Genomic DNA, 21,012 nt, shown 5'->3' with positions numbered 1-21,012 from the left:
GAAAATGATGTCAATGACAATCAGATAGATTCAAATCTATGTGGTTCACCAACAGATGCCAATGATTAAGCTGCTGAGGCAAACACCGCTCCTGAATTTGACTAGCACATACTGGCAGCAACCAAAATAGTTTGTCAGGTGGGTCTTGATAACATTGAAAGTGAGGTTAAATGGTTTGCAAGCAATTCGAGATATACCATTAATGACGGATTCAGCCTGACAAGTTTAGCCACCGCTTTCATTGCCGCGACAACTGATAAACATAAACCACCAGACCACATCCGCAAAGTTGTATGTCATTCAGAGGTTCAAGGAACGCTTCTCAATAACAATAATCTGTTGACTCTTCTTCCATCTGAGAAAAAGCGTTCGGCCGTCGTTGGATGTCCACAAACAAGTCAGTTGCAACTGGCGACTTTGCTAAAGCAAGCCAGTTGCACACAGTTTTCTTAGCTTGAAGGAATTGAATCCACTGAATCAATTAATATAATAAATAGGTATGAAACTATTAAGGACACCCTTGCCGGTTCAGGATCAAAGTGGTTCAAGGATTACCAAATAATTGTCACAAATGCATTCCATAAAAATAATATAGACGCTGAAAATTTGGTGAGACAACATCTTGGATTTTATATTCCAGAGAATGTTTTCTACATTCAAAAATTCCCAAAATCAATCTATGTACTCAAAACATCACCTCCTGTTTTTACAGGAAGATGCGAGACGCTCTGCAATTTTAATCTTTCGATAACGATTAAGCCAAACATAGAGTCATTTATTTTCCAAACAATATTCACCACCGCATGAACCGATCTTAAGTGGATGATTTCACTACTGGCCTATGATCATTTGCAATGGTCCTGGCTGTTAAAAGTAACTCAGCTCATTGATACTAATGGAATATCTTGCAGTAATTCTGCATTGTTTTGTTCAACTGGATGCTCTACAAGTAAGCAGCGGTACATTGAGATTTACAGACAATATCATCAGAAACGTCGTTAACCACTTTAATTGGATATGCCGTTTTTACACCCTACATCATTGATGATTAACCAATACTAGGTGCTACCTGAATCAGATGGCACTGGGTTAAATGCTGATCAGTCAACAATTTATAGATTAATTGTCGAATTGCTGAGTTTTGCCCCAAATTGATTAAAGTGTAATATTGCATATCCTGTTGGATTAGAAAGTCTATGTGAAGGTGCACCATTCATGATCGATAAAAGTTGTGCTAAGAAAATGCTAAAACGATAACACCCACAATGATTGACATCTCATTGCAAAGCAGCTTCATCAGTTTGTCTTCTGGAACCATTGGCAGTGATTTGGCTTGAGTCATTAGTACTCAGAAATCAGTTGTTGGGTATAAGTAGTTTCCTAATGAGAAGCCAGTTACTTGGAGCCGGATGATCCAATGGTTATTGGCTTTGCTGAATCTTGTAGCTCAAAGCACCTCGCTGACGTCAGCGGCAAACGAATTTGGGCTAATAATCCAGAATTTCAATAGTACTGCTGCAAATGTTGATAACCCAATTGTCTATTGTGACAGCGAATCAGTTATTAACATCCATAACCATGCGACCAATCAGGCACACTGCAAGCATATTTCAGTCTGCTATCTCGTTAAAAAAAGAATGTGAAACGAGCTTCTCATTTTTGAAAAATTTGCAATTAAAGTAATGTTTCTGATAAGTTGACAAGAAATCGAAACCTTGAAGTGCTTAAATAACACCAAAAATTTCTAACAATGATTCAATTGTTATTAGATTAGATCTCGTTGCTTACGTCGGTTTGGTGTTATATGCTTGTAATTCGGTATTTGATTGCTTTTTTGTTATGTTGCAATGTTGTTATACGTTTGCTTATCAGACTGTGTTTATGATATCTCTTCACCTGATACAATTTGATCGCACGACTGATATTTCACTTTGGCTTACAGAATACTGATGTAAGAATTCTAAGGTGCATGCATTTAGTTTGCCAAGTTCATTCCTTCTATGTACTATTCGGTTATTTTGGTTAGGCGTTAAGCTGTCGCTCAAACTCTAAGATCGTAGTCTGATCAGTGGTACAATCATTTGGGTGTTGGCAAACATGCAACATAACCAACTGGCCGAAAAAAGATTTTCAAGCCCACAGCAAAAGCCATTCGATTGTTAATTGCTTGATGGGATCTGGCAGCCATCCAACTGCTACAAAGAAGCTAGTATTTCTAAAGCACCGTCTTGAATAAGCCAATGATGAATTTCATTAACAATTCGTGGCTGGAGTTGTAGCGAAACAACCAGAGTATATTAAATTAAAAAATGATATATAGAAGATGAATGTAAAAAAGATTGCCACCCCTTCTATCAGAATCAGGATTAGTTCACAGAGAATCACGAGAGCAGACCAGTGGCAGAGAGTTGAAAACTGGATTTGGATATGCCCGAAGATTGCAATAGAGCCCTTTAACTCAGTAAGGGGAGCTTAGACGATCGCGCAAATGTATTGCAAGATTCTAGAAAACGTGGAACCACCGTTTGAGTTGGCCGAGCAGTTATTCAGTGGCAGTGCGAAACAGGGATTTGACGGATTTGCTCATGGCCAGAGTGGGGTGGACTTAAACTCCAATCAGGGCCCTCCAAAGGAGAACCACTTGAGGCGGAAATGTTGGTGCTTTTTAGGTAGCGGAGTGCGCGATGCAATAGGAAGGCTCATCTATCCTGCCAGGCAAACGGGCATGTGCTCGATCTTCGCATTATACTTCAACAACGTTACCCGGCCACTTTGCTAACTCCTCTGTTGGCCACCGCCCATTTGTCGGAACAACGGAACAACTGTTCAGGGTACAACCATCGACTCCTATATGGAATTGAACGCTAAACAGCAAGAAACGACTAAATAATTATAAATTCAAAGCACTCAAACGGAACAGCAGGCAACTTTAAAAATTTTGAAGAATCTTTTCCAAAAGCAAAAACGAACTACTGATACAATCAAATTGCATCCATTGTACTCATGATATAGTTACAACGAGCAGAGGAATAGCATAACAGCACCTTTACGTAATCAGCAAAAAATAAACAACCACTAATAATGACATAACCAAAATGACGAACAAATCAAAACCACAACGATCAGGAATTGAATCTTCGGAGCAAGTTATTGAGATATCTGAGCAGTGAAACGCGTAGCATCATAATCAACATATCAGCAGCATTTCATTTAATATCAATTTCACCTACAATGAAAGCAACATATGCCCAACTCTCCTATAAATAAAATCTTTATTGAATACCTTTTAATTTATCACAAATTGTTGGATTGGGCATGCATGATGATAGGCTAACTGTTATCACCATTGATTATTTGTTTATCAACAGATGTACCAACATATTTGAAAGCCTGAACTGGAACACGGGCAATATGACTGCTTCAGGCAGTGAAATGTATTCAGCTTTACAACGCGGCAAGGCCACCGAACACTGCTTTTTGGAGCTCCAACAGACTCCCTTTTCATTAATACGGAACATTATTGCTGCAACTGACTCTCGATGACGACTACCTTCGGCCCAATCATTTCCAGACAGTACATTGAGCTCAACCGATAAACCACCATTGAAATTAACAATTATTGGAAATGGGCTTAAATGACTTACCAGTCTTTTGCGCTACGTCATTACAACTGGCAATGTTCACCAAAGCATTGACTAAGCACCCCGACTGCAAAAGTGTAATCATGCCATGAACAATTTGCATCAAGGACAACGATCCAACAAATGAGCTGTGTGGTGATGATTGAGCAGCTTACAACTGGCAGCCATCTAGTTCAAGTAGCACCTTCATTGGATTAATCATAATTCGAGTATCTAGAAAATAAAACGCATTTCTTCTAGATTGTTGAACAGGCATTCCGAAAGGGCGCTTCAGAGATAACTTAATTTTATCGTTCCGTTGACCGACATCTTCTTCAGAAGAACCTGCAAGAAATACAGCGTGATCTGATATTCTGATCAATGAACTGATATTCGATTTGCAAGGATGACAAGTGCATCCGATGATTGAGCTGCGATCAGATCAAACACATACAATTCAAGCAAGCAGTGACGTTACATTTTTCAAAAGTAGAGCACACCACGTCAAGGGGCTGGTCTTTGGTGCTGAAACAGCTGGCGAGATATAAGAATTGCCTTGCATCACCATACAGCAGCATGCTTATCTCTATAGAATCATTTCAGAAACATCTAAATTTTCAGAAAATTCTCATCACTCACAACCGCTGGTAGTTGCTTCATGCTCAATTCAGTGTTGATATCACCATGAAAGGAGGCAGATATCAATTGCATTTTAGCGTGGATGAATGACCTTGATCCCGCAGCCGGAAAATGGACTTTCACACATCTATCCGTTATTACTGAACTCAATGCTTCACTATATTCAATACTTGCAAAGTGAAAAAACCATTCAATAGCTCGTCTGGCTATCCACAGATAGCTGGTGGAGCTGAGCTCTTCCAAACACTTAAAAAGAGCCGATAGAGGCATCTGCTGATCAATAAACAAAGAACCGAGTGATCATTCATTTACCAATTTTTTGCAAGTCTCTATGACAAACCACTTTGCCAATTGTTTGTGCTGGATCTGCTTCATCAATAGTGGTGGCAATAACTGCAGCGGCCACCTAAATGAGCGGAGTCCGGCCACTAATACTATCTATCAAACATTTGTTAACTAATTGGACACGTATTCGATGCCATTCACATACAGACGACAAATTCTTTGTTCCAGCAAGTTCATCAGCTATAGGTGTACCACCGGTGATCGCATCTGCAATGAGATTATTACCTTCATGAAATGCAGCAAAGTTAGATGAATTTAATTTAATGTGACCGACACCATTTGCCTCTTTATCATCCAAGCTGCTGTCAGTATACAGATTATCTTTCCCAGCGTGCTTTATTGATGTACTGTCTGAAAAAAGGGCAGATGTGTTATCTTTGTCATTGACTGCAAAGGGCAAACTAACCCCCATACCGCCAGCGGCAATACATGTATCCCCACAGCAGATGCTTTAGTTGGTTGGATGGCTGTAAATGATGGATCGCTAGGAAAAAATTGGGTTTCATCAAATGGACATGGCAAACTAACATAACAAAGCGGCTATGACGAGTGAAAGCTCTATAAGCGTTTGTTCTCGTGTCGATGCCAACAACCGTACTAAAGACACCCGTTTCATCTACGGAGGCTTGCCAAATCTGTTTGGGGCTCAGCGCATAAGCTGCGGATCAAAGCACCTTCGGCATACCAGCACTTGATCATAGTTCCTAAAAATATTTAAAATGGAGTAATCAACTGACAGGTTGTTTGGTGGCAATGAAAGCCTTCATTGTCACTCTACACATCAGAGCTTCATACTACTAATAGTCCGGAGCATAACATAAAGATATCGTTGATCATGTTATGGTCGTGATTGCTCTTTCACAACATCAAGCCACTCCAGATTGATTAAACTATAAAAATGGTGACAATCTGTTTTTGATCTCATCCAATTGATACAGCTAATTGATGAGTTTGGATGCAAGCTCGCTATCAGATCGCACTGAATGAATAGTTCTATCCATTTGTCGATGAGTCGTTTTAATACACTATACCAACTTTCAGAAAACAATTCTTCGTGTTGCATTTTGGGCCACAACGACCTACATTGAGTATCATTTAACAATGGTGAAAAGATAGCGACTCCAGTCAACAGCGACAGCAAGAAAAACCGTAGCTGAATCAGCATCGCACAATTCAAGGGCAGCAGTAGCCTAAGCTGCCAAGAATTGAATAATAGGTTTGGTCGCTGCCCAACTTGTATAACCTGACCAAACAACAAACGGAGGTACGGCACATTGATATCATCTTGAGCCGCTCATCCTCCAGCTAATCGACCAGCCCATCAATCCAATCAACAGTGAGCAGAAGCCAGGTCACATAAGTTGCGCAGTTAAGGTCGCAAAAAATCATGGCCCATTCGGAGCACGAGAAGCAGATTCTGATAATTTATCACTCTGAACCACCGAAAAAAAATTACTTTCGACGCTGGGGGCGCTGTCGTTTCAAGCAGCAATTTAACCGGCATTAGCATCTCAGTCGGTAAGCCATTCGGTATCTGCCATAGTCTGTTGAAAGGCAGATGAGTCGAAACCCGTCCATTTGAATTTCAAGTTGAATCATAACGAGCTATCAGCGACTAAGCAAGCAGCGAACGACAATCATCGAAAGACATCCAGAGCTGCCAGAAAAGCAGCAGGATCGCCTGGAGCGGATGAACTACAACGAACGGCGGGAGGTGTTGAGCACTGACTAGGGAAATTCCCTCCTTCCCTCAGCTGAAGAATGTGATTCATTTCTATTTTGGCAACTGCAAATGCTGCGCAAACTGATAAACCGAAGCTGTTCCATTAGAGCTGCCAGCAAGTGCGTCATCACCTAATTAATTGGCCAATCCATTACATCTCCAATTGTGAGCTGTTACCATCGGCAAGTTGAGTAGGCAATCCTGCGGCGAGACCTGTGTGCAAAACAGAACGAATATAAATGATAGTGGCAGCTTGGCAAACGTTGCGTACGTTTAAGGTCATCATATAGACCGTCTAAACGGATTTATGTATTTTCCCATACTGGGTAATGATCTCCGCAATTTTGAAAGAATGCATTATTAGGACAAGATGGTAGCCGCGTCTACATCAATTGCTCCTGCGTTCATATCCAAATTGGTCATCACATGACTGCGCCACTGTCCGAACTACCGCCTTCCGGTCAGTGCTGGATGATCCATGGGGTCAATAATTTTTTGCATGCACATCCAATATTAAGCAAATATGACGGTGTGTGAATCACCTCTATTATCAATCACAGCAGTCTTTGCGATGATGATCTTACTCAACAGGCAACATCATTAGCTGTGGTACTTAAGACCAAGCCTAAATAGCAGATATCGCAGCATCTATTATTTTTTTTAATGCACTCTAGAGTTCATTGTCAAGTTGATTCAAGTTGCTTGGTGGAGCATCCATGATGTTATATGGAAATCTGAAAATATAGGAATAGACATCAGTCCAAGGACGTTTTATTTTTTTTGCTAGGACGCGGCGGTTCACCAAAATTACTCAGAAATACTGACCAGTGAGAAGCTCCAAAAGAATTAATGATGAGATTGCTATATCGAAACCACTGGATTGACAATAATTGTCGATGGCAGGTTTTGAAAATTGCTTGACATTTTTGAGAGGAATATATTAGATCCCGTTAGTAGGTCAAGAGGTGTTGTTGTGAGCTTGGCTGTCTCTATATTCAGTCTTTTTGTGTCTGTGACCGGTCTGCCCCGTGACCTTCTGTTATCAATTGCACTTTCCTGTAAAAGAAGCTGCCAATTTTTTTTACGTTCTTCTTTTTCAAATTGCTCTTCACCAGAGTAGATTATCATGGATTGGCTAGATCACTGATTTATCTCAGCTCTCTATATACGGGGCTGGCGATTTTTTTTAGATTTCTTTTTTTTATATTTATTTTTACTTCTGTATATTACCATGGATTCGCTACAACAATAAAGAAAAAAGAGGAGATCGCCTGCCCTTTTTATAGTGAACTGGGTTACATCGCAGAGCGTCACGGGAGCAGACAGGTAACTGAAACCGAGGAACCGAATGTAAATTTCCGGGAGGCGCACAGGACGAATGGGGTCCACCAAGCGGCTGACAACATAATTTATGTACGAAGGTGAATCAATGTTGCAATTGATGGAGTGTTTTCTCTTCTTCAACACCAAATACATATATACTATTGATTGTGATGGATTACTTTCAACACAAGTTAAATCAGTTAGAGGGGTCAATCGATTTTCATGGACAAGTTTTTGTTCTGAAAATTATTATCTGGGGCTTCTATTTAATTTTTGTATCATCTTTTATTGTTGGTTATTTTGCTGAATCTATCACATCAGTGATCTATTTGTTTGGATCTGGCACAGTCGGCTTAATGTTTTTGGTGGTTCCTCCGTGGGCAATATATAATCGTCATCCAATTCACTATTTGCCAGAAACATCTTACTTGTAGAAGTGATTATTAACTTTTACAGAACGAGGAGTTAGACGATCGGTAGATACTGGAACTTTTTTCTAAGTAATCAGCGTTTATTTAATTTAATTTTATTATTTCATTTAGCAAAACGTACTATGAGTAGTTCTTTTTTTATGGGCTTCGATTTATCCACTCAGGAGTTAAAGGTTGTAGTGACCGATCTGAATTTAAGTCATAATCAAACATACTCTGTGAGCTTTGACAAGGAATTTGCCGAAGTGTATAAGATAAAAAATGGAGTGTTGAAAAGTGATGATGGAAATGAGATTTTCACCCCAATTGAAATTTGGATAAAATCATTAGATTTAATATTGGGTAAGATGTGGGAAGATGGATTTCCATTTAATAAAGTAAGAGGAATTAGTGGATCATGTCAACAACATGGGACTGTTTTTTGGAGTAAAGAATCGAAGACAATTTTGAAAACATTGGATTGGAGAAGCAGTTTGTTTGAGCAGATAATTCCCAGGTGTTTTATATTTGAGAATTGTTCTAATTGGCAGGATCATAGCACAAAAAAGGAGCTAATGTATTTTGAGGAAAAAGCTGGATCAAAAGAAAAATTGGCTGAGGTTAGTGGATCAAGAGCTCATTATAGATTTAGTGGTCCCCAAATACTTAAGAAAATAAGAAAATCATACAATGAATATGACAAAACATATCGTATTACATTGATCTCCAATTTTTTATCCAGTTTATTAATAGGGGGGCTAAGTAGAATTGACGAAAGTGATGCGTGTGGAATGAATTTATATGATATTAAGAGTAAAAAATGGTCAAGAGAATTGCTTAAGATAGCATGTAACTCAGGGAACGAAAAAGAGATAGATAAATTGAAGACTAAACTAGATGATGTGGAACATATTTCATCTAAAAGTATTGGAAACATTAGCGATTATTATGTCAAAAGATATGGGTTTAACAATCAGTGTAAAATTTATTCATTTACAGGAGATAATTTAGCCACTATTATGAGCTTGCCTTTAAAGAAGAATGATTTGTTGATAAGTTTGGGGACATCTACTACAGTATTGATTGTCACCAAGAAATATGTTCCCAGTAGTTTATACCATTTATTCTTACATCCAACTAATAGGAATTTGTATATGGGGATGATTTGCTATTGCAATGGGGCGTTACCTCGAAATGATATTAAAGATGAAATTAATTTAAAATATAGGGTTCGAGGCGATAAGGAAAAAGATGAATGGTCTATATTTAACAGGATTTTAGATGGTAATAAGTATCAAGCATTTAAGGAACAGAAAATGGGCGTTTACTTTAAGTATGGAGAGATTATACCTAACGCATTGGCACAAATTAAACGAGTGGAGTTTCAAATAGGAAAAAAAGAAAAGACAAAAAGAGAAAAGACAAAAAGAAAAATTCTATTGAAGAACATAGAAAAGTGGGATGTGGAATACGATGTTAAAGGTGTTGTTGAATCACAGGCAGTAAGCTGCCGAATGAGATCCAGGCCAATGATTGCAAATGAAAATGACAACAAGAGCGAAGAAACCAGCGATTCTGCAAAAGAGATGAAACCAAACAGAATCTTTTATGTTGGTGGTGGAAGCAACAATCAATCAATTATAAATTGTTTTAGCAAGATCTTGGCAAATCAAAGTCCAGATAACAAAGGATTCTATAAGAATAGCGAAGCCAATGGCTGTGCCCTTGGAGGAGCATACAAAGCCAGCTGGTCTTACTTCAATGAAGAACAAATGCAGGAAGGAGGATCAGAGGCAAAGAGTGGTAATTACATAGAGTTTGAGGACTATTTGAACAGCAAGTTCAATTGGAACACGTTGTTGGAGTTCGAAGTAGAAGACGAATGGGAACAGTACCAACCTGGCGTTGAGGTATTGGAGGAGTTGGAGAAAACTCTTTTAACATGAATCAGTGAGTTGTAGACCATTCAATTGATAAATCAATCTATTACCATCCATCCAAACCAATCTCGGTAGTATAGCGGCCCAAGATGCCATCAACATGGAACAGTAGCGTATGACGCCTGCTCTGCAGATCTCTCAAGCGATGCTGCACGATAGCAGCAGCCAATCACAGCCCGTTATATGTGCAGCCAATCGGCAGCGATGTTATACAGCATAAGCATAACTACACGTGCGAGTCACGAGCTGATGACGGCACTGCAGCAGTTTTCTCCGCGGCGTCTTGGCCAATGGGAGACGTACGCATTGTCATCAAGGGCTTTTTGAGCAGATGTATGGAGGACGCACGGACGCAAAGCAGCGCGCGGGCAGCGTCTGGAGGAGGAAGCGCTTTAGTGACAGAGCTGGAGAAGAGTATATAAGTAGCTCCACCGCTGTGAAGCTCTTCTCTTTCTTACCACCTTTCTTAGCAAACAACAGCCTTTATATCGTCAACATGTGTGTCTCTCTCAGAGTGCCTTCCAAATCAGCGCTCAGCAGCAACTTTCTTGCATCCAAATCCCTTCCTATTGTCAGCAGCAGCTGCAATGCGTCCTCCATAGTCTTCACAAGAACCCTAAAGGACTCTTCTCACTCAAAGAGCAATAATTCTAAAAGATTTCTTCAAACTGTTCCAACTATGAATCACAAAAAGCCTGCTACTTACTTTTCCAGCGACTTTAAGTCTCAAATAACCTCTGACTTGGCCAGAGATGACAATTCCAATATCGCCAATGAGTTCAATTCGCTTGCCGGCAGCAAATGGGCAAAGCATTCTCTACCTTTTTCAAGGTCCTTTGCTGATCTCTTCAACAAGAAAAATAACTCAATCTTGAACAGAAATTCTAATATACTGCAGAGCAAATCCAGTTTGCTTACTAATATTAATTTGAATGGCAAAAGTCTTAATAAACCCACTAATCTCAACAACCCCATTAAAATCAAAACAGATTTAAATTCCACTCTTCCAAATAAATCTCCAGCACCCATATCTTTTTCTTCTTCCAACTCAACGACAAGTCCTACAGCTCCTTTACCTTCTAGAAGACGAAGAGTCTTGAAACCTCGTAAAGCTTTAATAACTTTGACACCTAATGCCGTAAACCATTTGAAAAATCTACTCAATCAACCAACTCCCAAATTGATCAGAATTGGTGTTCAAAATAGAGGCTGCTCAGGCTTAACTTATAACTTGACTTATGTCGACAAACCTCAGAAATTTGACGAGATAATTCAACAAGACGACGTCCAAGTTATAATAGATTCAAAAGCTCTATTCAGCATAGTTGGTTCCGAAATGGACTGGATAGATAATAAATTATCGAGCAAATTTGTTTTCAAAAATCCAAACTCCAAGGGCACTTGTGGCTGTGGTGAGTCTTTCATGGTATAATCTCTACAACTTTTGGTTCTTCTAATATATTATATTATCTATTCTACTATCTTTTGTCTTTTAGCATATATTCATTAAACAATTCTTGTCTCCTACTTTATTTCTATTTTCTCGGTGTTTCTTTATACGTTTTATCTTTTAGTATTTTTAAATTATTGTTTATTCTTTTCATCCCCATTTTCTACGTTTCACTATCTACTTTTCTTATAAATTAATTCCTACTTCTCGAATCAATACACAATTTACAACTTAATATCTCATCCATCTCTTCCTTTCTCCATTTCCTTTTCAAATTCTCTTCGCTCTGTTTTACCTTTTACCCTCCATTTCTGCTTTCTTACATGTGATCTCAACCTCATCATTCTCAAAAGGTGAACTGCAAAATTAAAGAAGAAAAAAAAATTTTAATCTTCATTCAACCACACCAACTTTTTCCAATTGATCACTCTGCTTGAACAATAATTACAGCTAGTCTTACCGAGATGTCCACATCTGATACTCCAACCACAGAACTCAACGATCCCACTAACAATCAGTCTCAGTTTTTATCTGAGCCCACTGAATCTTCTCCCCAATCTAACGTTCATTTATCTGCTAATCCTAATGATCCTGATAACCAGTTGGCCCAAATGAAATCAAGAGTAGCTGAAATGGAAGCTGAAGCTGCAAAACTAAGAGAAATTCAAAAGGACTTGGAACAAGAATCAACAATGGTCAAAGAACCAAAAGAAGACGTAGACGCAAGAAGTGTTTATGTTGGTAACGTCGACTATGGAACAACTCCTGAAGAACTACAAAAACACTTCAATTCTTGTGGAACTATAAATAGAGTCACCATTCTATTGGATAAATTCACTGGCCACCCCAAAGGATACGCCTATGTTGAATTCTCTGAACCTAGCTTGGTTCAATCTGCTGTGTTGCTAAATGATACTTTATTTAGAGGTCGTCAGTTGAAAGTCGTGCCAAAAAGAACTAACGTTCCTGGCTTGAATAGAGGTAGAGGTGGTTTTCGTGGCAGAAGAGCCAGAGGAAGAGGTTATAGAGGAGGTTTTAGAGGCAGAGGTGGTTATCGTCCCTACTAATTCATTGCAATGCTTTCTTTACATCTCTTAATCCTCAAACTCACTACGGAATTGTTATATTATATTTATTAATTATTCATTATTACTGGTTCTTTTTTTATCACCAAATATTTCTATTTCCGATATTTCATTTGGTTCTATTATCTCTGCTGTTTTTCTCTACTTGTGTTTACTCTTTCCCAAACCTCAAAAATAATATCCTCAATTGATTTATTATTTCTCTTTAAAACCTTTTTAATGCTTCTATCAATTAGTATTTAACTATAATACTTTCATTTCATTGGCAAGCAATTATTAAAAACGTCAATTAAGTAAATTATATATATGCAAAAGAAAATTAGAAAATTTAGAAAATTTGAGTAAAAAATAAATAGTAAAAAATAATAAAATAATAAAATAATAAAGTAACAAAATATTAAAATAATAAAATGACAAGATGACAAAAAATAATAGAATAATCAAATAAAAAACCAAAAAATAATATAACAACTAAATAATAAAATAAAATAGTGAAATAATGAATTGATAATATTATATAAAACCTATGTTTTATAGTATATTGTTTCAGCATACAATAATAGTTTTCAAAACTAAATCTATGACAAGTGAATTTTTGTTCAAAATTATGATCTAAACAAGTTTTATAACAAGATAAACATTTCAGAGAAACTCTCAAACCTAAGTATCATAAATTCGAAAATATTTACCAAACCCTCATCTGTTTTTAATTCATATTATCTCTTTAAACCTTTTAAAAATACTGAACCATTTTATTAATTGCAGATAATTACTGCTTATCGTCAGACTGATGGAGCTATTTTCATTTACTTGATTCCTAGTTTACAATGAAGGCCTGATTTGATTTAGTTTTAATTCATACCCAATAAAGAAACGGTTTAAAATTTCATTTGAAAACTTTTTCGAATATGATTCAAAGTTTAGGTCTCACAAACTCTATCTTTAATTTTTTGGCAAAACTGTGCGTTTGACCTCTACGATAAAACCCATCAATGATAGAACAAATTCCTAAATTACATTTTCCTTTCAATTTTCAGCATTCGCCTGACAAGTAATAACAGGATCATTAAAATCATCTCGATTTTCAATTTGGCTTTCCCTTTTACTCTGGCTTGAAGAGGTGTTTAACGTCTTTTAGATAGAAACAATAAATTTTAAATTGTCTTTATTGATAGCACAAGAATTCGAACAAAATTCGCATAGCTGCAAAATATCTGGTTCAAAAATCCTCTCCTCTAAATAAAATAAAATATTAAAATTCTACTTACCTATTGGTTTTTTCACCTTCAATATACACATCTAGAAATTCCTTTCCTGATCTTTTGTCTCTTATTAGGTTAAAACTGTTTGCCAATTTCAGTCCTGAATAACTTGGCTGTGACCAATTAATCTGGTTTTTCTCCAACTGAATACCATAAACAAGCTCTTTTAGTGACGCATATAACATAATTAATGCAATTTTCGATCTTCTGTATTTTTTTAATACAAATATTCTGGATAATCCATAGTATGCTTGAGGAATCATCTGTAATAGAGTGGAAAACCTTTTATCAGAACTATTTCGTGGAATGGAAATTACTTGTTTTGTTCTAACATCCATCAAATTGAGTTTTGATCTCTGGAGTTCATTCAACTTTTCAAATGAAGCCAATCCGATAATTTTGTGGTTATAAGAATATACATATATTTTACCTTTGGTAGAAACATGACCAGAATTTTTCGAAAGATCTTTGACTCCGAAAGAAAACCAATCATCAGGGGCATTGAGCTCATTATTGATCATTTTTAACAATTCTAAAATGACTTTTTGTCCTGATTTTTTTTTCTCATCCAAGAGATCAACCTCGAAAATTGAACCATCTCTTATTATCGGATTAAGGTAGTTGATTGATTCTCTGATATTTAATGGAATATTTGTTACATTTGAAGGTTCAATAATTTTTTTGCCATATGAATATTCCCATTTCATTCCATCAACATATTTTTTATGATAATCTCGATGTATATATTGGTCTGATTTAATATTTGGAAGATAAGACATGAAACAGTCTTTGCAAGTAATTTTCATTGATTTATCAGGAAAATTGAAAAACGTTTGAACTTTTGGTTTGGGAGTTTTTGATATTTGTGTTTCGCTAGAATTAATAGTTGGTTCCGGTTTATCGGTATGAGGAGTTGGTGTGTCAGAAAAAAATGATCTAGGGTCAGGTAATGGTAATGAGTACCGAAGAGTTTTCAAAGGGGAAGTTAATGGAGTTGTGAAAGTTTCGAAGTTATGAATTTTATTGTCCAATAATGAATGTGGCGATGAAGGAATCTGATAAGTTTCAAGTTTGGAACTGTTCAATAGCTTGGGTTGAGAACCTTTCGAGTAAGATCTTTTGTACAGAAACTTTATCCCATTTGATCCTAAGTCTTCTGGGATTGAAAAAGACGAGCTTGCTTGCTTTTGTTGATTCTGGAAGCGTTTTGTTTCTTCTGCAGCTTGCAGAGGTTGAGGCGCACTGTTTTGGGAAAGCTCCTGTTTTACCTTTGAAACATCTTTTAAATCCTTTTCCTTTTTAATAAATCTTTTCATTTTAGAAATCAATTCTTGAATCCTGGTTTCATCATCTGTATGATCCTCTTGTAATTTAGCATCGACAATTGGATTATGTTTAGAGCTATTAACTTTTGCTGGTGCAAGAGTGGAATTGTCAACCTGCACATCACCTTTTGAGTTATATGAATTATACGAATTACTCGAAAGTTTGGTGGGACTATGTTTTGTTTCTGAGTGGATTATCTCTTCCTTGTCTTCGGGGTCGTAAGTATGAATTATGTCCTTCCATTTTTTTCGTAGTACATCTATACCAATTGGCTCTAATGTTTCATGATCTTCAAAAAATTTCTTGAATGATTTGTCATACTGTTTTTTCATGTAGCCATTTTCATTGTCTTTAGAAAATGAATCAGGGGGAGATAGTTTCTTTGGACTTGTATTAAATAAATTGGCTAAATTATGGTGAACCTGATGTTTTAATGAGGGTTTGTCTTCTGTTGAGTCACGACTTTTCACAGCTTCGTTTGACAGGTCTGGCTGATCATCCAACGATTTTATAGTTTTTAATATGTTTTTTGCAGCATTATCTTTGGATATCCTACTTCTGAATCTAGATCTTGAACCAATAGATGTATCCATAGTTTCATCGTTTCCTGTTGTAGGGGGGGTTTGGACCACATCCAAAAGCTCAAAATCGGAAGAAACCACTGAGGATTCAGATCTATTGACATCGATTTCGTTATTATTTATATCTGAAAAGAAATTTTTAAAATTTACTTGAAATTTCAGGTAGACTTTTTCATTTTTATTGTGACTATAATTATTATTATTATTATCTTTATCTTTATCATTATCATTATCATTATTATCTATGTTAACCTGGTTTTTCGTTGAAAAATGACTGGGTGGAGATGACCATATATTAGATAATGGAGATGTATCTAAATTTTTTAGAAAGAAGGAAGTGTTTGGTAAATTACTTTCAGTTGAAGAGTTTTCAATAACGGATTGGTTTGCACTCTCGACTTTAACTTTAATATCGAGAGAATTTTTGTTTTGTGTCTGTTTATTGCCTTCAATTCTATTGTTCTGCTTTTCTTTCAGTTGTGAATTTTGAGATTTTGTTTGAACATTAGCAATTTGAGATTTGTTAGAATGTTGAGTTTGAAAGAGTATTTCGTTTTCTGAAAACTCCAGCTTTATTTTGGGAGTAGCATTAATCGCATTGATATTTTTGATTTTTGCTGGAAAAACTGATTGGGGTACAACAGTATGTGGAATCAATTGTGGAATTTGGTCATTGGCTAATGAATTCATAGCAATGGATTGTAGTTGTGATTGAACTTCTGTGATTTCTATGGGCTTATCTGTTGAAAAGATAGTGCGTTCTGGTGAGTTCCTTAGTGGAACAGTTTGAAAAACTTTATCAAGATTTTCATTCTCATGTTGGAACTGCTTTGGCAGCTCACCTTTATTTTTTAGTGGAGACGAATCATTTGAGGAATATTCATGCTGTGATTGGGATTCAATATCTATAACACTTTCAGCGAATCTTTTGCTCAGCCCATTTGCTTTTGAAATTGATTTTAATAATGCGTTTTTATTCTGTTTTCTACGGCTATTTCGAGTATAATTATTTTTCTTAATAGATTTTTGCTCCTTATTGGGTGAGTGACCTTTGTGCTTGGCCTTTTTATTACTTTCATTTTTCAATATTAGAGGTTTGAAGGGCGATTTAACGGAATGAGGAGTGAGTAAATTAAAAGGATCATCATCCAATGTAGTAATCGCTGTTGAATTCATGATGGTTTGTCTGTATTTACTTTTTGCTTTTGGGGTGAACAAAGATTTTTTAGGAGACTTATCATTTTCAGAGTTCTTTGAAGCAGCAGCAATATGAGAATTTGGAGAAGATGAATAGACTGAAAAATTGTTTAATTTCAGTTGCTTCAACTCTCTTTTTGAAGGTTTCAACAAGTTGAGAACATCAAGGGTTAAGGTAGGATCTAAGTTTTCTGATATTTGTGTAGAAGTTGGTGATTGCAATTGCGACCTCAATTGTGATTTGCAGTGTGATTTTGACTGTGGTTTTGACTGAGGTTTTGACTGCAATTTTAAATGTGATTTTGGGAGTTTCAATTGTTTGGTCTGCTTTAGAGATTTTGCTGATGTGGTTGGAATAGAGTGCCTGGCTCTTTTGTGTGGGGAGAGAAGAGAGACCTTGGAATGCTTTGGTGGAGTTGAAAAAATAGGAGAAGAGGAATCTTTGAGTAGCTTTCGTTTAGGCATTCTGGCGTAAAAACAAGAGCAAAAGCTGAAGCTGAAGCTGGAAGAGATAAGAGATAACCAACACAGTTGGGCTTGAGATCATCATTCAGCTACAAGTTTCGTTCGAAGGTTTGTTCCCAAAAATGCTGTGTTTACAAAAAGGGCAATCAGAGGTGGGCACGAAAAGAAAGATGTTTCGCGTTTTTTCTGACGCGTGGCAGTAATGTTCAAGAGGTGGTTGAGGAGGATGAGACCACTACAAGGTATGGTGTGGGTATTTATTAAAGAGTCGATTATAGTATAGATGAGTGAGTTTATTGGTCATTGTCCTTGAGGTTGTTCTGGCCTGAGGGGGCAGACGCGATGAGATTGCCAGTGAAAAACTGGCACATTCGCAAGTAGTTGGTTCTTGATCTGATAGGCATGATGGTGGAGACCTCTAAGGGCATGGGGATGCTATTTTTGACGCCTTTGAGAACCAATTCACATTCTTCATCGCTGTCCAAAGGTTGATCTCTCCCATGAACAAGGTTGTCCTTCTTTGCCTGTGCGTTTGCTAGATCTGCTGCCATTTTGACTTGGTTTTTTCTTTGATATGCTGCCAACAAAATGTCATAGGATGCTGACCTTCCAGGCACAGCTCTTTTAAGACCCATTGAGTGCATTTTACATGTCAATGATCTTCCACATAAAACACCATTGCTTGAGAGAACACCACATTGAATTTCGACATCAACCGGTAGTTTGATCTTAATTTTAGGCAAGGGTTTTTGTTTTTTCTCCTTTTGTTTTGCTTTCTCTTTGGGAGCCTTGACTTTTTTTTCTTTGGGAGCCTTGACTTTTTTTTCCTTGGGAAGTTTGATTTTTTTGGTTTTTCTTTGAGTAGTTGGTTTCTCTGAGTTCGAATCAGTTAAATTTGGAGTATTGATATTGGGAGAATTTGTCATAGATGCTGGGGTATTATCCTTTGAGTTGGAGCTGTTTTTACGTTTTCGTCCTGGAGTTTTCTTGATTTTGATCTGATTTGAAGATATGCTAATACAATTGAAGCCTAAATTTTTATTTAAATTCGGACCATTAGCAGAGTTGACATTATTTGTAGCGTAATTGATGTTGGATAAGTTATCATTATTAAGTTTATTTTTTTGTATTTCAGGTTTGTTTTTGATGCAATTGTTCAAGTGATCTATCAATACTGATTCCAATATTGGCCTTTGACAAATATTGCATATTCTGTATTTGAAGGGTTTTGAGAGTGGGTTATTTGTGATTAAATTTGGGTTCTTGAAAATGTTCCAGTGTGTGTCAATGTTTTTATTAATATTATAGTTTTCAGGATTGCTATTGTTATTGTTATTGTTATTGTTATTGCTGGTGTACTCTTGAAGATCAGTTAGTTGGATGTGATTGCATCTATTCAAGTAGTCTCCAAAATCTCGCCAAACATAAACTTGTTTGGGATTCAAGTTGATATTTATAGGCTTGATAATGTTGCTGATGATTTTGGTTGCGTTTGGTATTTCGCTTATTAAGCTTGATATATTAGAGTTGTCGGTGGGATTGGAGAGCTGAGTATTAGGATTGGTATTGGAGATGGAAATAGGGCTGGCATTATTGTTGCTGGAATTGTTGGTGACGTTATTGCTGGCGATATTGCTGTTGATGTTGTTAGTATTGACTAAGTTTCTGGAGTTGTAATTAGGTGGTTTTTTGCCAGTTGCAGAATTCATTTTTGAGGGAAGGTAGGTGCAAGAATTAGCTAATAAAGAGGTTGAGGTAGGAGCTGAAATAAATTTATAGGTGGAATTGATTGATTTAGAATTAGTGTGAGTTTTAAGGATTAAAAGCATTTTTCTGTAGACTATTCCGCCCTTTAAGTTTCACACATAAGTCTCCCTGTTCGAAGGGGATGAAGGCGGGTCGGGTATTGGGGAATAGGAGAAAGTAAGCAGCAAAGCGCAAGAAAAAGCCCTGTTTGGAACGGGAGAAACAGACTGGAGCTACAGAAAGGGATTGAGTACGAATGACAACAGGCTTACGGTGAGTGCGAAGTTAAATGTATAACTTTATAAATGGAAATGTATGTAATTGCACAGTGGAGCTTACAATTCTTTCAACAACTGTTTTCTGTTGATAGAAATCAACTTTACCTTTGAAAAGAAATCGTCCCTGTTGAGATACGCACCACACAACCTTCTTTCGCCATCGAATTTGGTTCTGGAGTGGAAGACTCGCCAGTTGTCAAAGAAGAGGACTTTGGTTGGTTGGAGTTGAAGGCGAATGTTGTTTGAGTCGTCTTGGATGATTTCGTTCCATTTGTAAATTGCTTTATAGAAGAGATCTATGATTTCCAAGTTTGAAGACAAGCCGAACTGAGACTTGATGTGGTTTAGATAATCTCCAGAGTAATTCAAGTTTAAGTTTAAAAGCGATCTGTCAGAGTTATTCCAGCGAACTTGGATGACTTCATTTCGGTGGTTGATATCTGGGGTAGTAGATCTGGGATTTGTGACTGAATTGTTGACAGAGTTAACTTCAAATATAGATTTGAAAGTATCAGGTTGAATGAAGTTATTCTCGTCGCCGACCGAATGAAAGGGTATTTTAAAAACCGATAGAAATTTGAAGTAGACTGGATGATTCTTTTTCAATACATCAGCGCAATGAAACCCATCCACTAAATTAGTTTCGCCTCCAGAACCATTGATGTGTTTTAGAAGATGGAAGACTTGCAAGCCAGGAGACTCAGAAAAGTAGGTTCCATCAGTGTGCAAGGGAATCTCTAGATTTGTGTAGGCAGTGTCGTTGATTTTCAAATTTGCAGTAAAGTCCCAGAATTTTCCATAGTGGGTTTCTCTGATGAACGAAAACTTGAGAATTAGCTTTTCGGTGTCGACGGGATTGACTGGAACGTTGTTGACAAAGCAAAACCCGTAAATGAAAGTTTTCATGATCCAGTCATCGATTGCAAGGTGAGATTTTGATTCAGAGGAGCTAAAGATGTCGTTATAGTCAACCTCAGGAAACTCATTTAGAATTTTGCTTTTATTCCAATAGATTCGTTTCTCAAGAACTCGATCTTCATTTGAGATTTTGGCAGAGGGATTTGAATCTGCTAGAGAAAAAGAATTGGATATCAAAAAATTTGAGGTGTAAAGAGAGACATGGTCATCGTCCCAGATAATCTTAAGATCAACATTGTCGATTATTGAGACCCGCTTGGGCTTAACTTCTATTGGAATTGCAAAGGTGTCGAGCAATCGTTGCTTGGTCAATGAATGGTAGCATAGTTCGCAATGGCAGCTGTCTCTAAGCCAGATATTCAAATAGTTGTCTTGGGATTCAGAGCTGCTGCTGACTTTCCAGTGAATAGTGATGTATTTTTCACTTAACTCAAACGAATCGATTTGTACAGAGCCAGTGAACGACATTTTTGAAAAAGCCATTCTTGAGCAAGCAAGCCCCAGCCTCAAAGAAATCAGAGAAATCTGGGGTTATATACCAACAACAACACTCCGATCGAGTTCAGCTCCTGCCGTTTTCGTCACCTCATCGAGTACAATGCTCGATTGGTCTTCAACAGCCGTCCCTTCATCCACCGCTCTGCAAGGCAGCCGCTGATTGGCTGCATGTGCCCAGCCGTCCCTGCGCGCTCAGATCGGTTACC

General features: G+C 37.2%; 6 protein-coding genes across 6 annotated transcripts; 2 read left to right on the top strand and 4 right to left on the bottom strand.

Moving 5' to 3' along the window:
* Nucleotides 1–4,264: 4,264 nt before the first annotated feature.
* ASCRUDRAFT_75749 (uncharacterized protein) lies at nucleotides 4,265–5,043 on the bottom strand. The gene has a single exon (XM_020193200.1). It carries the CDS (start codon nucleotides 5,014–5,016, stop codon nucleotides 4,666–4,668), a length of 351 nt encoding a protein of 116 aa, XP_020047306.1. The 5' UTR covers nucleotides 5,017–5,043; the 3' UTR covers nucleotides 4,265–4,665.
* Nucleotides 5,044–8,221: 3,178 nt separating this feature from the next.
* ASCRUDRAFT_7972 (uncharacterized protein) lies at nucleotides 8,222–11,432 on the top strand (the record flags this gene model as incomplete). The annotated part of the gene is made up of 2 exons (XM_020194408.1): nucleotides 8,222–9,981; nucleotides 10,613–11,432. 2 exons carry the CDS (start codon nucleotides 8,222–8,224, stop codon nucleotides 11,430–11,432), a joined length of 2,580 nt encoding a protein of 859 aa, XP_020047305.1.
* Nucleotides 11,433–11,989: 557 nt separating this feature from the next.
* ASCRUDRAFT_20115 (RNA-binding domain-containing protein) lies at nucleotides 11,990–12,505 on the top strand (the record flags this gene model as incomplete). The annotated part of the gene is made up of 1 exon (XM_020189620.1): nucleotides 11,990–12,505. A coding segment is annotated over one exon (516 nt), but the record flags the coding sequence as incomplete, so codon positions are not given.
* A 1,351-nt stretch (nucleotides 12,506–13,856) lies between these two features.
* On the bottom strand, nucleotides 13,857–14,645 carry ECO1 (Eco1p; the record flags this gene model as incomplete). The annotated part of the gene is made up of 1 exon (XM_020189781.1): nucleotides 13,857–14,645. A coding segment is annotated over one exon (789 nt), but the record flags the coding sequence as incomplete, so codon positions are not given.
* A 3,014-nt stretch (nucleotides 14,646–17,659) lies between these two features.
* ASCRUDRAFT_70235 (SCA7-domain-containing protein) lies at nucleotides 17,660–19,075 on the bottom strand (the record flags this gene model as incomplete). Its single annotated transcript, XM_020191761.1, has 1 exon — nucleotides 17,660–19,075. One exon carries the CDS (start codon nucleotides 19,073–19,075, stop codon nucleotides 17,660–17,662), a length of 1,416 nt encoding a protein of 471 aa, XP_020047302.1.
* Nucleotides 19,076–19,447: 372 nt separating this feature from the next.
* Nucleotides 19,448–20,674, bottom strand: ASCRUDRAFT_16615 (Trimethyllysine dioxygenase; the record flags this gene model as incomplete). Its single annotated transcript, XM_020189436.2, has 1 exon — nucleotides 19,448–20,674. A coding segment is annotated over one exon (1,227 nt), but the record flags the coding sequence as incomplete, so codon positions are not given.
* Between the last annotated feature and the right edge of the window lie 338 nt (nucleotides 20,675–21,012).

Source organism: Ascoidea rubescens, assembly GCF_001661345.1.
Source record: "Ascoidea rubescens DSM 1968 unplaced genomic scaffold ASCRUscaffold_6, whole genome shotgun sequence".
Lineage (NCBI taxonomy): Eukaryota > Fungi > Ascomycota > Saccharomycetes > Ascoideales > Ascoideaceae > Ascoidea > Ascoidea rubescens.
This window is presented reverse-complemented; position numbering and strand designations above follow the sequence as displayed.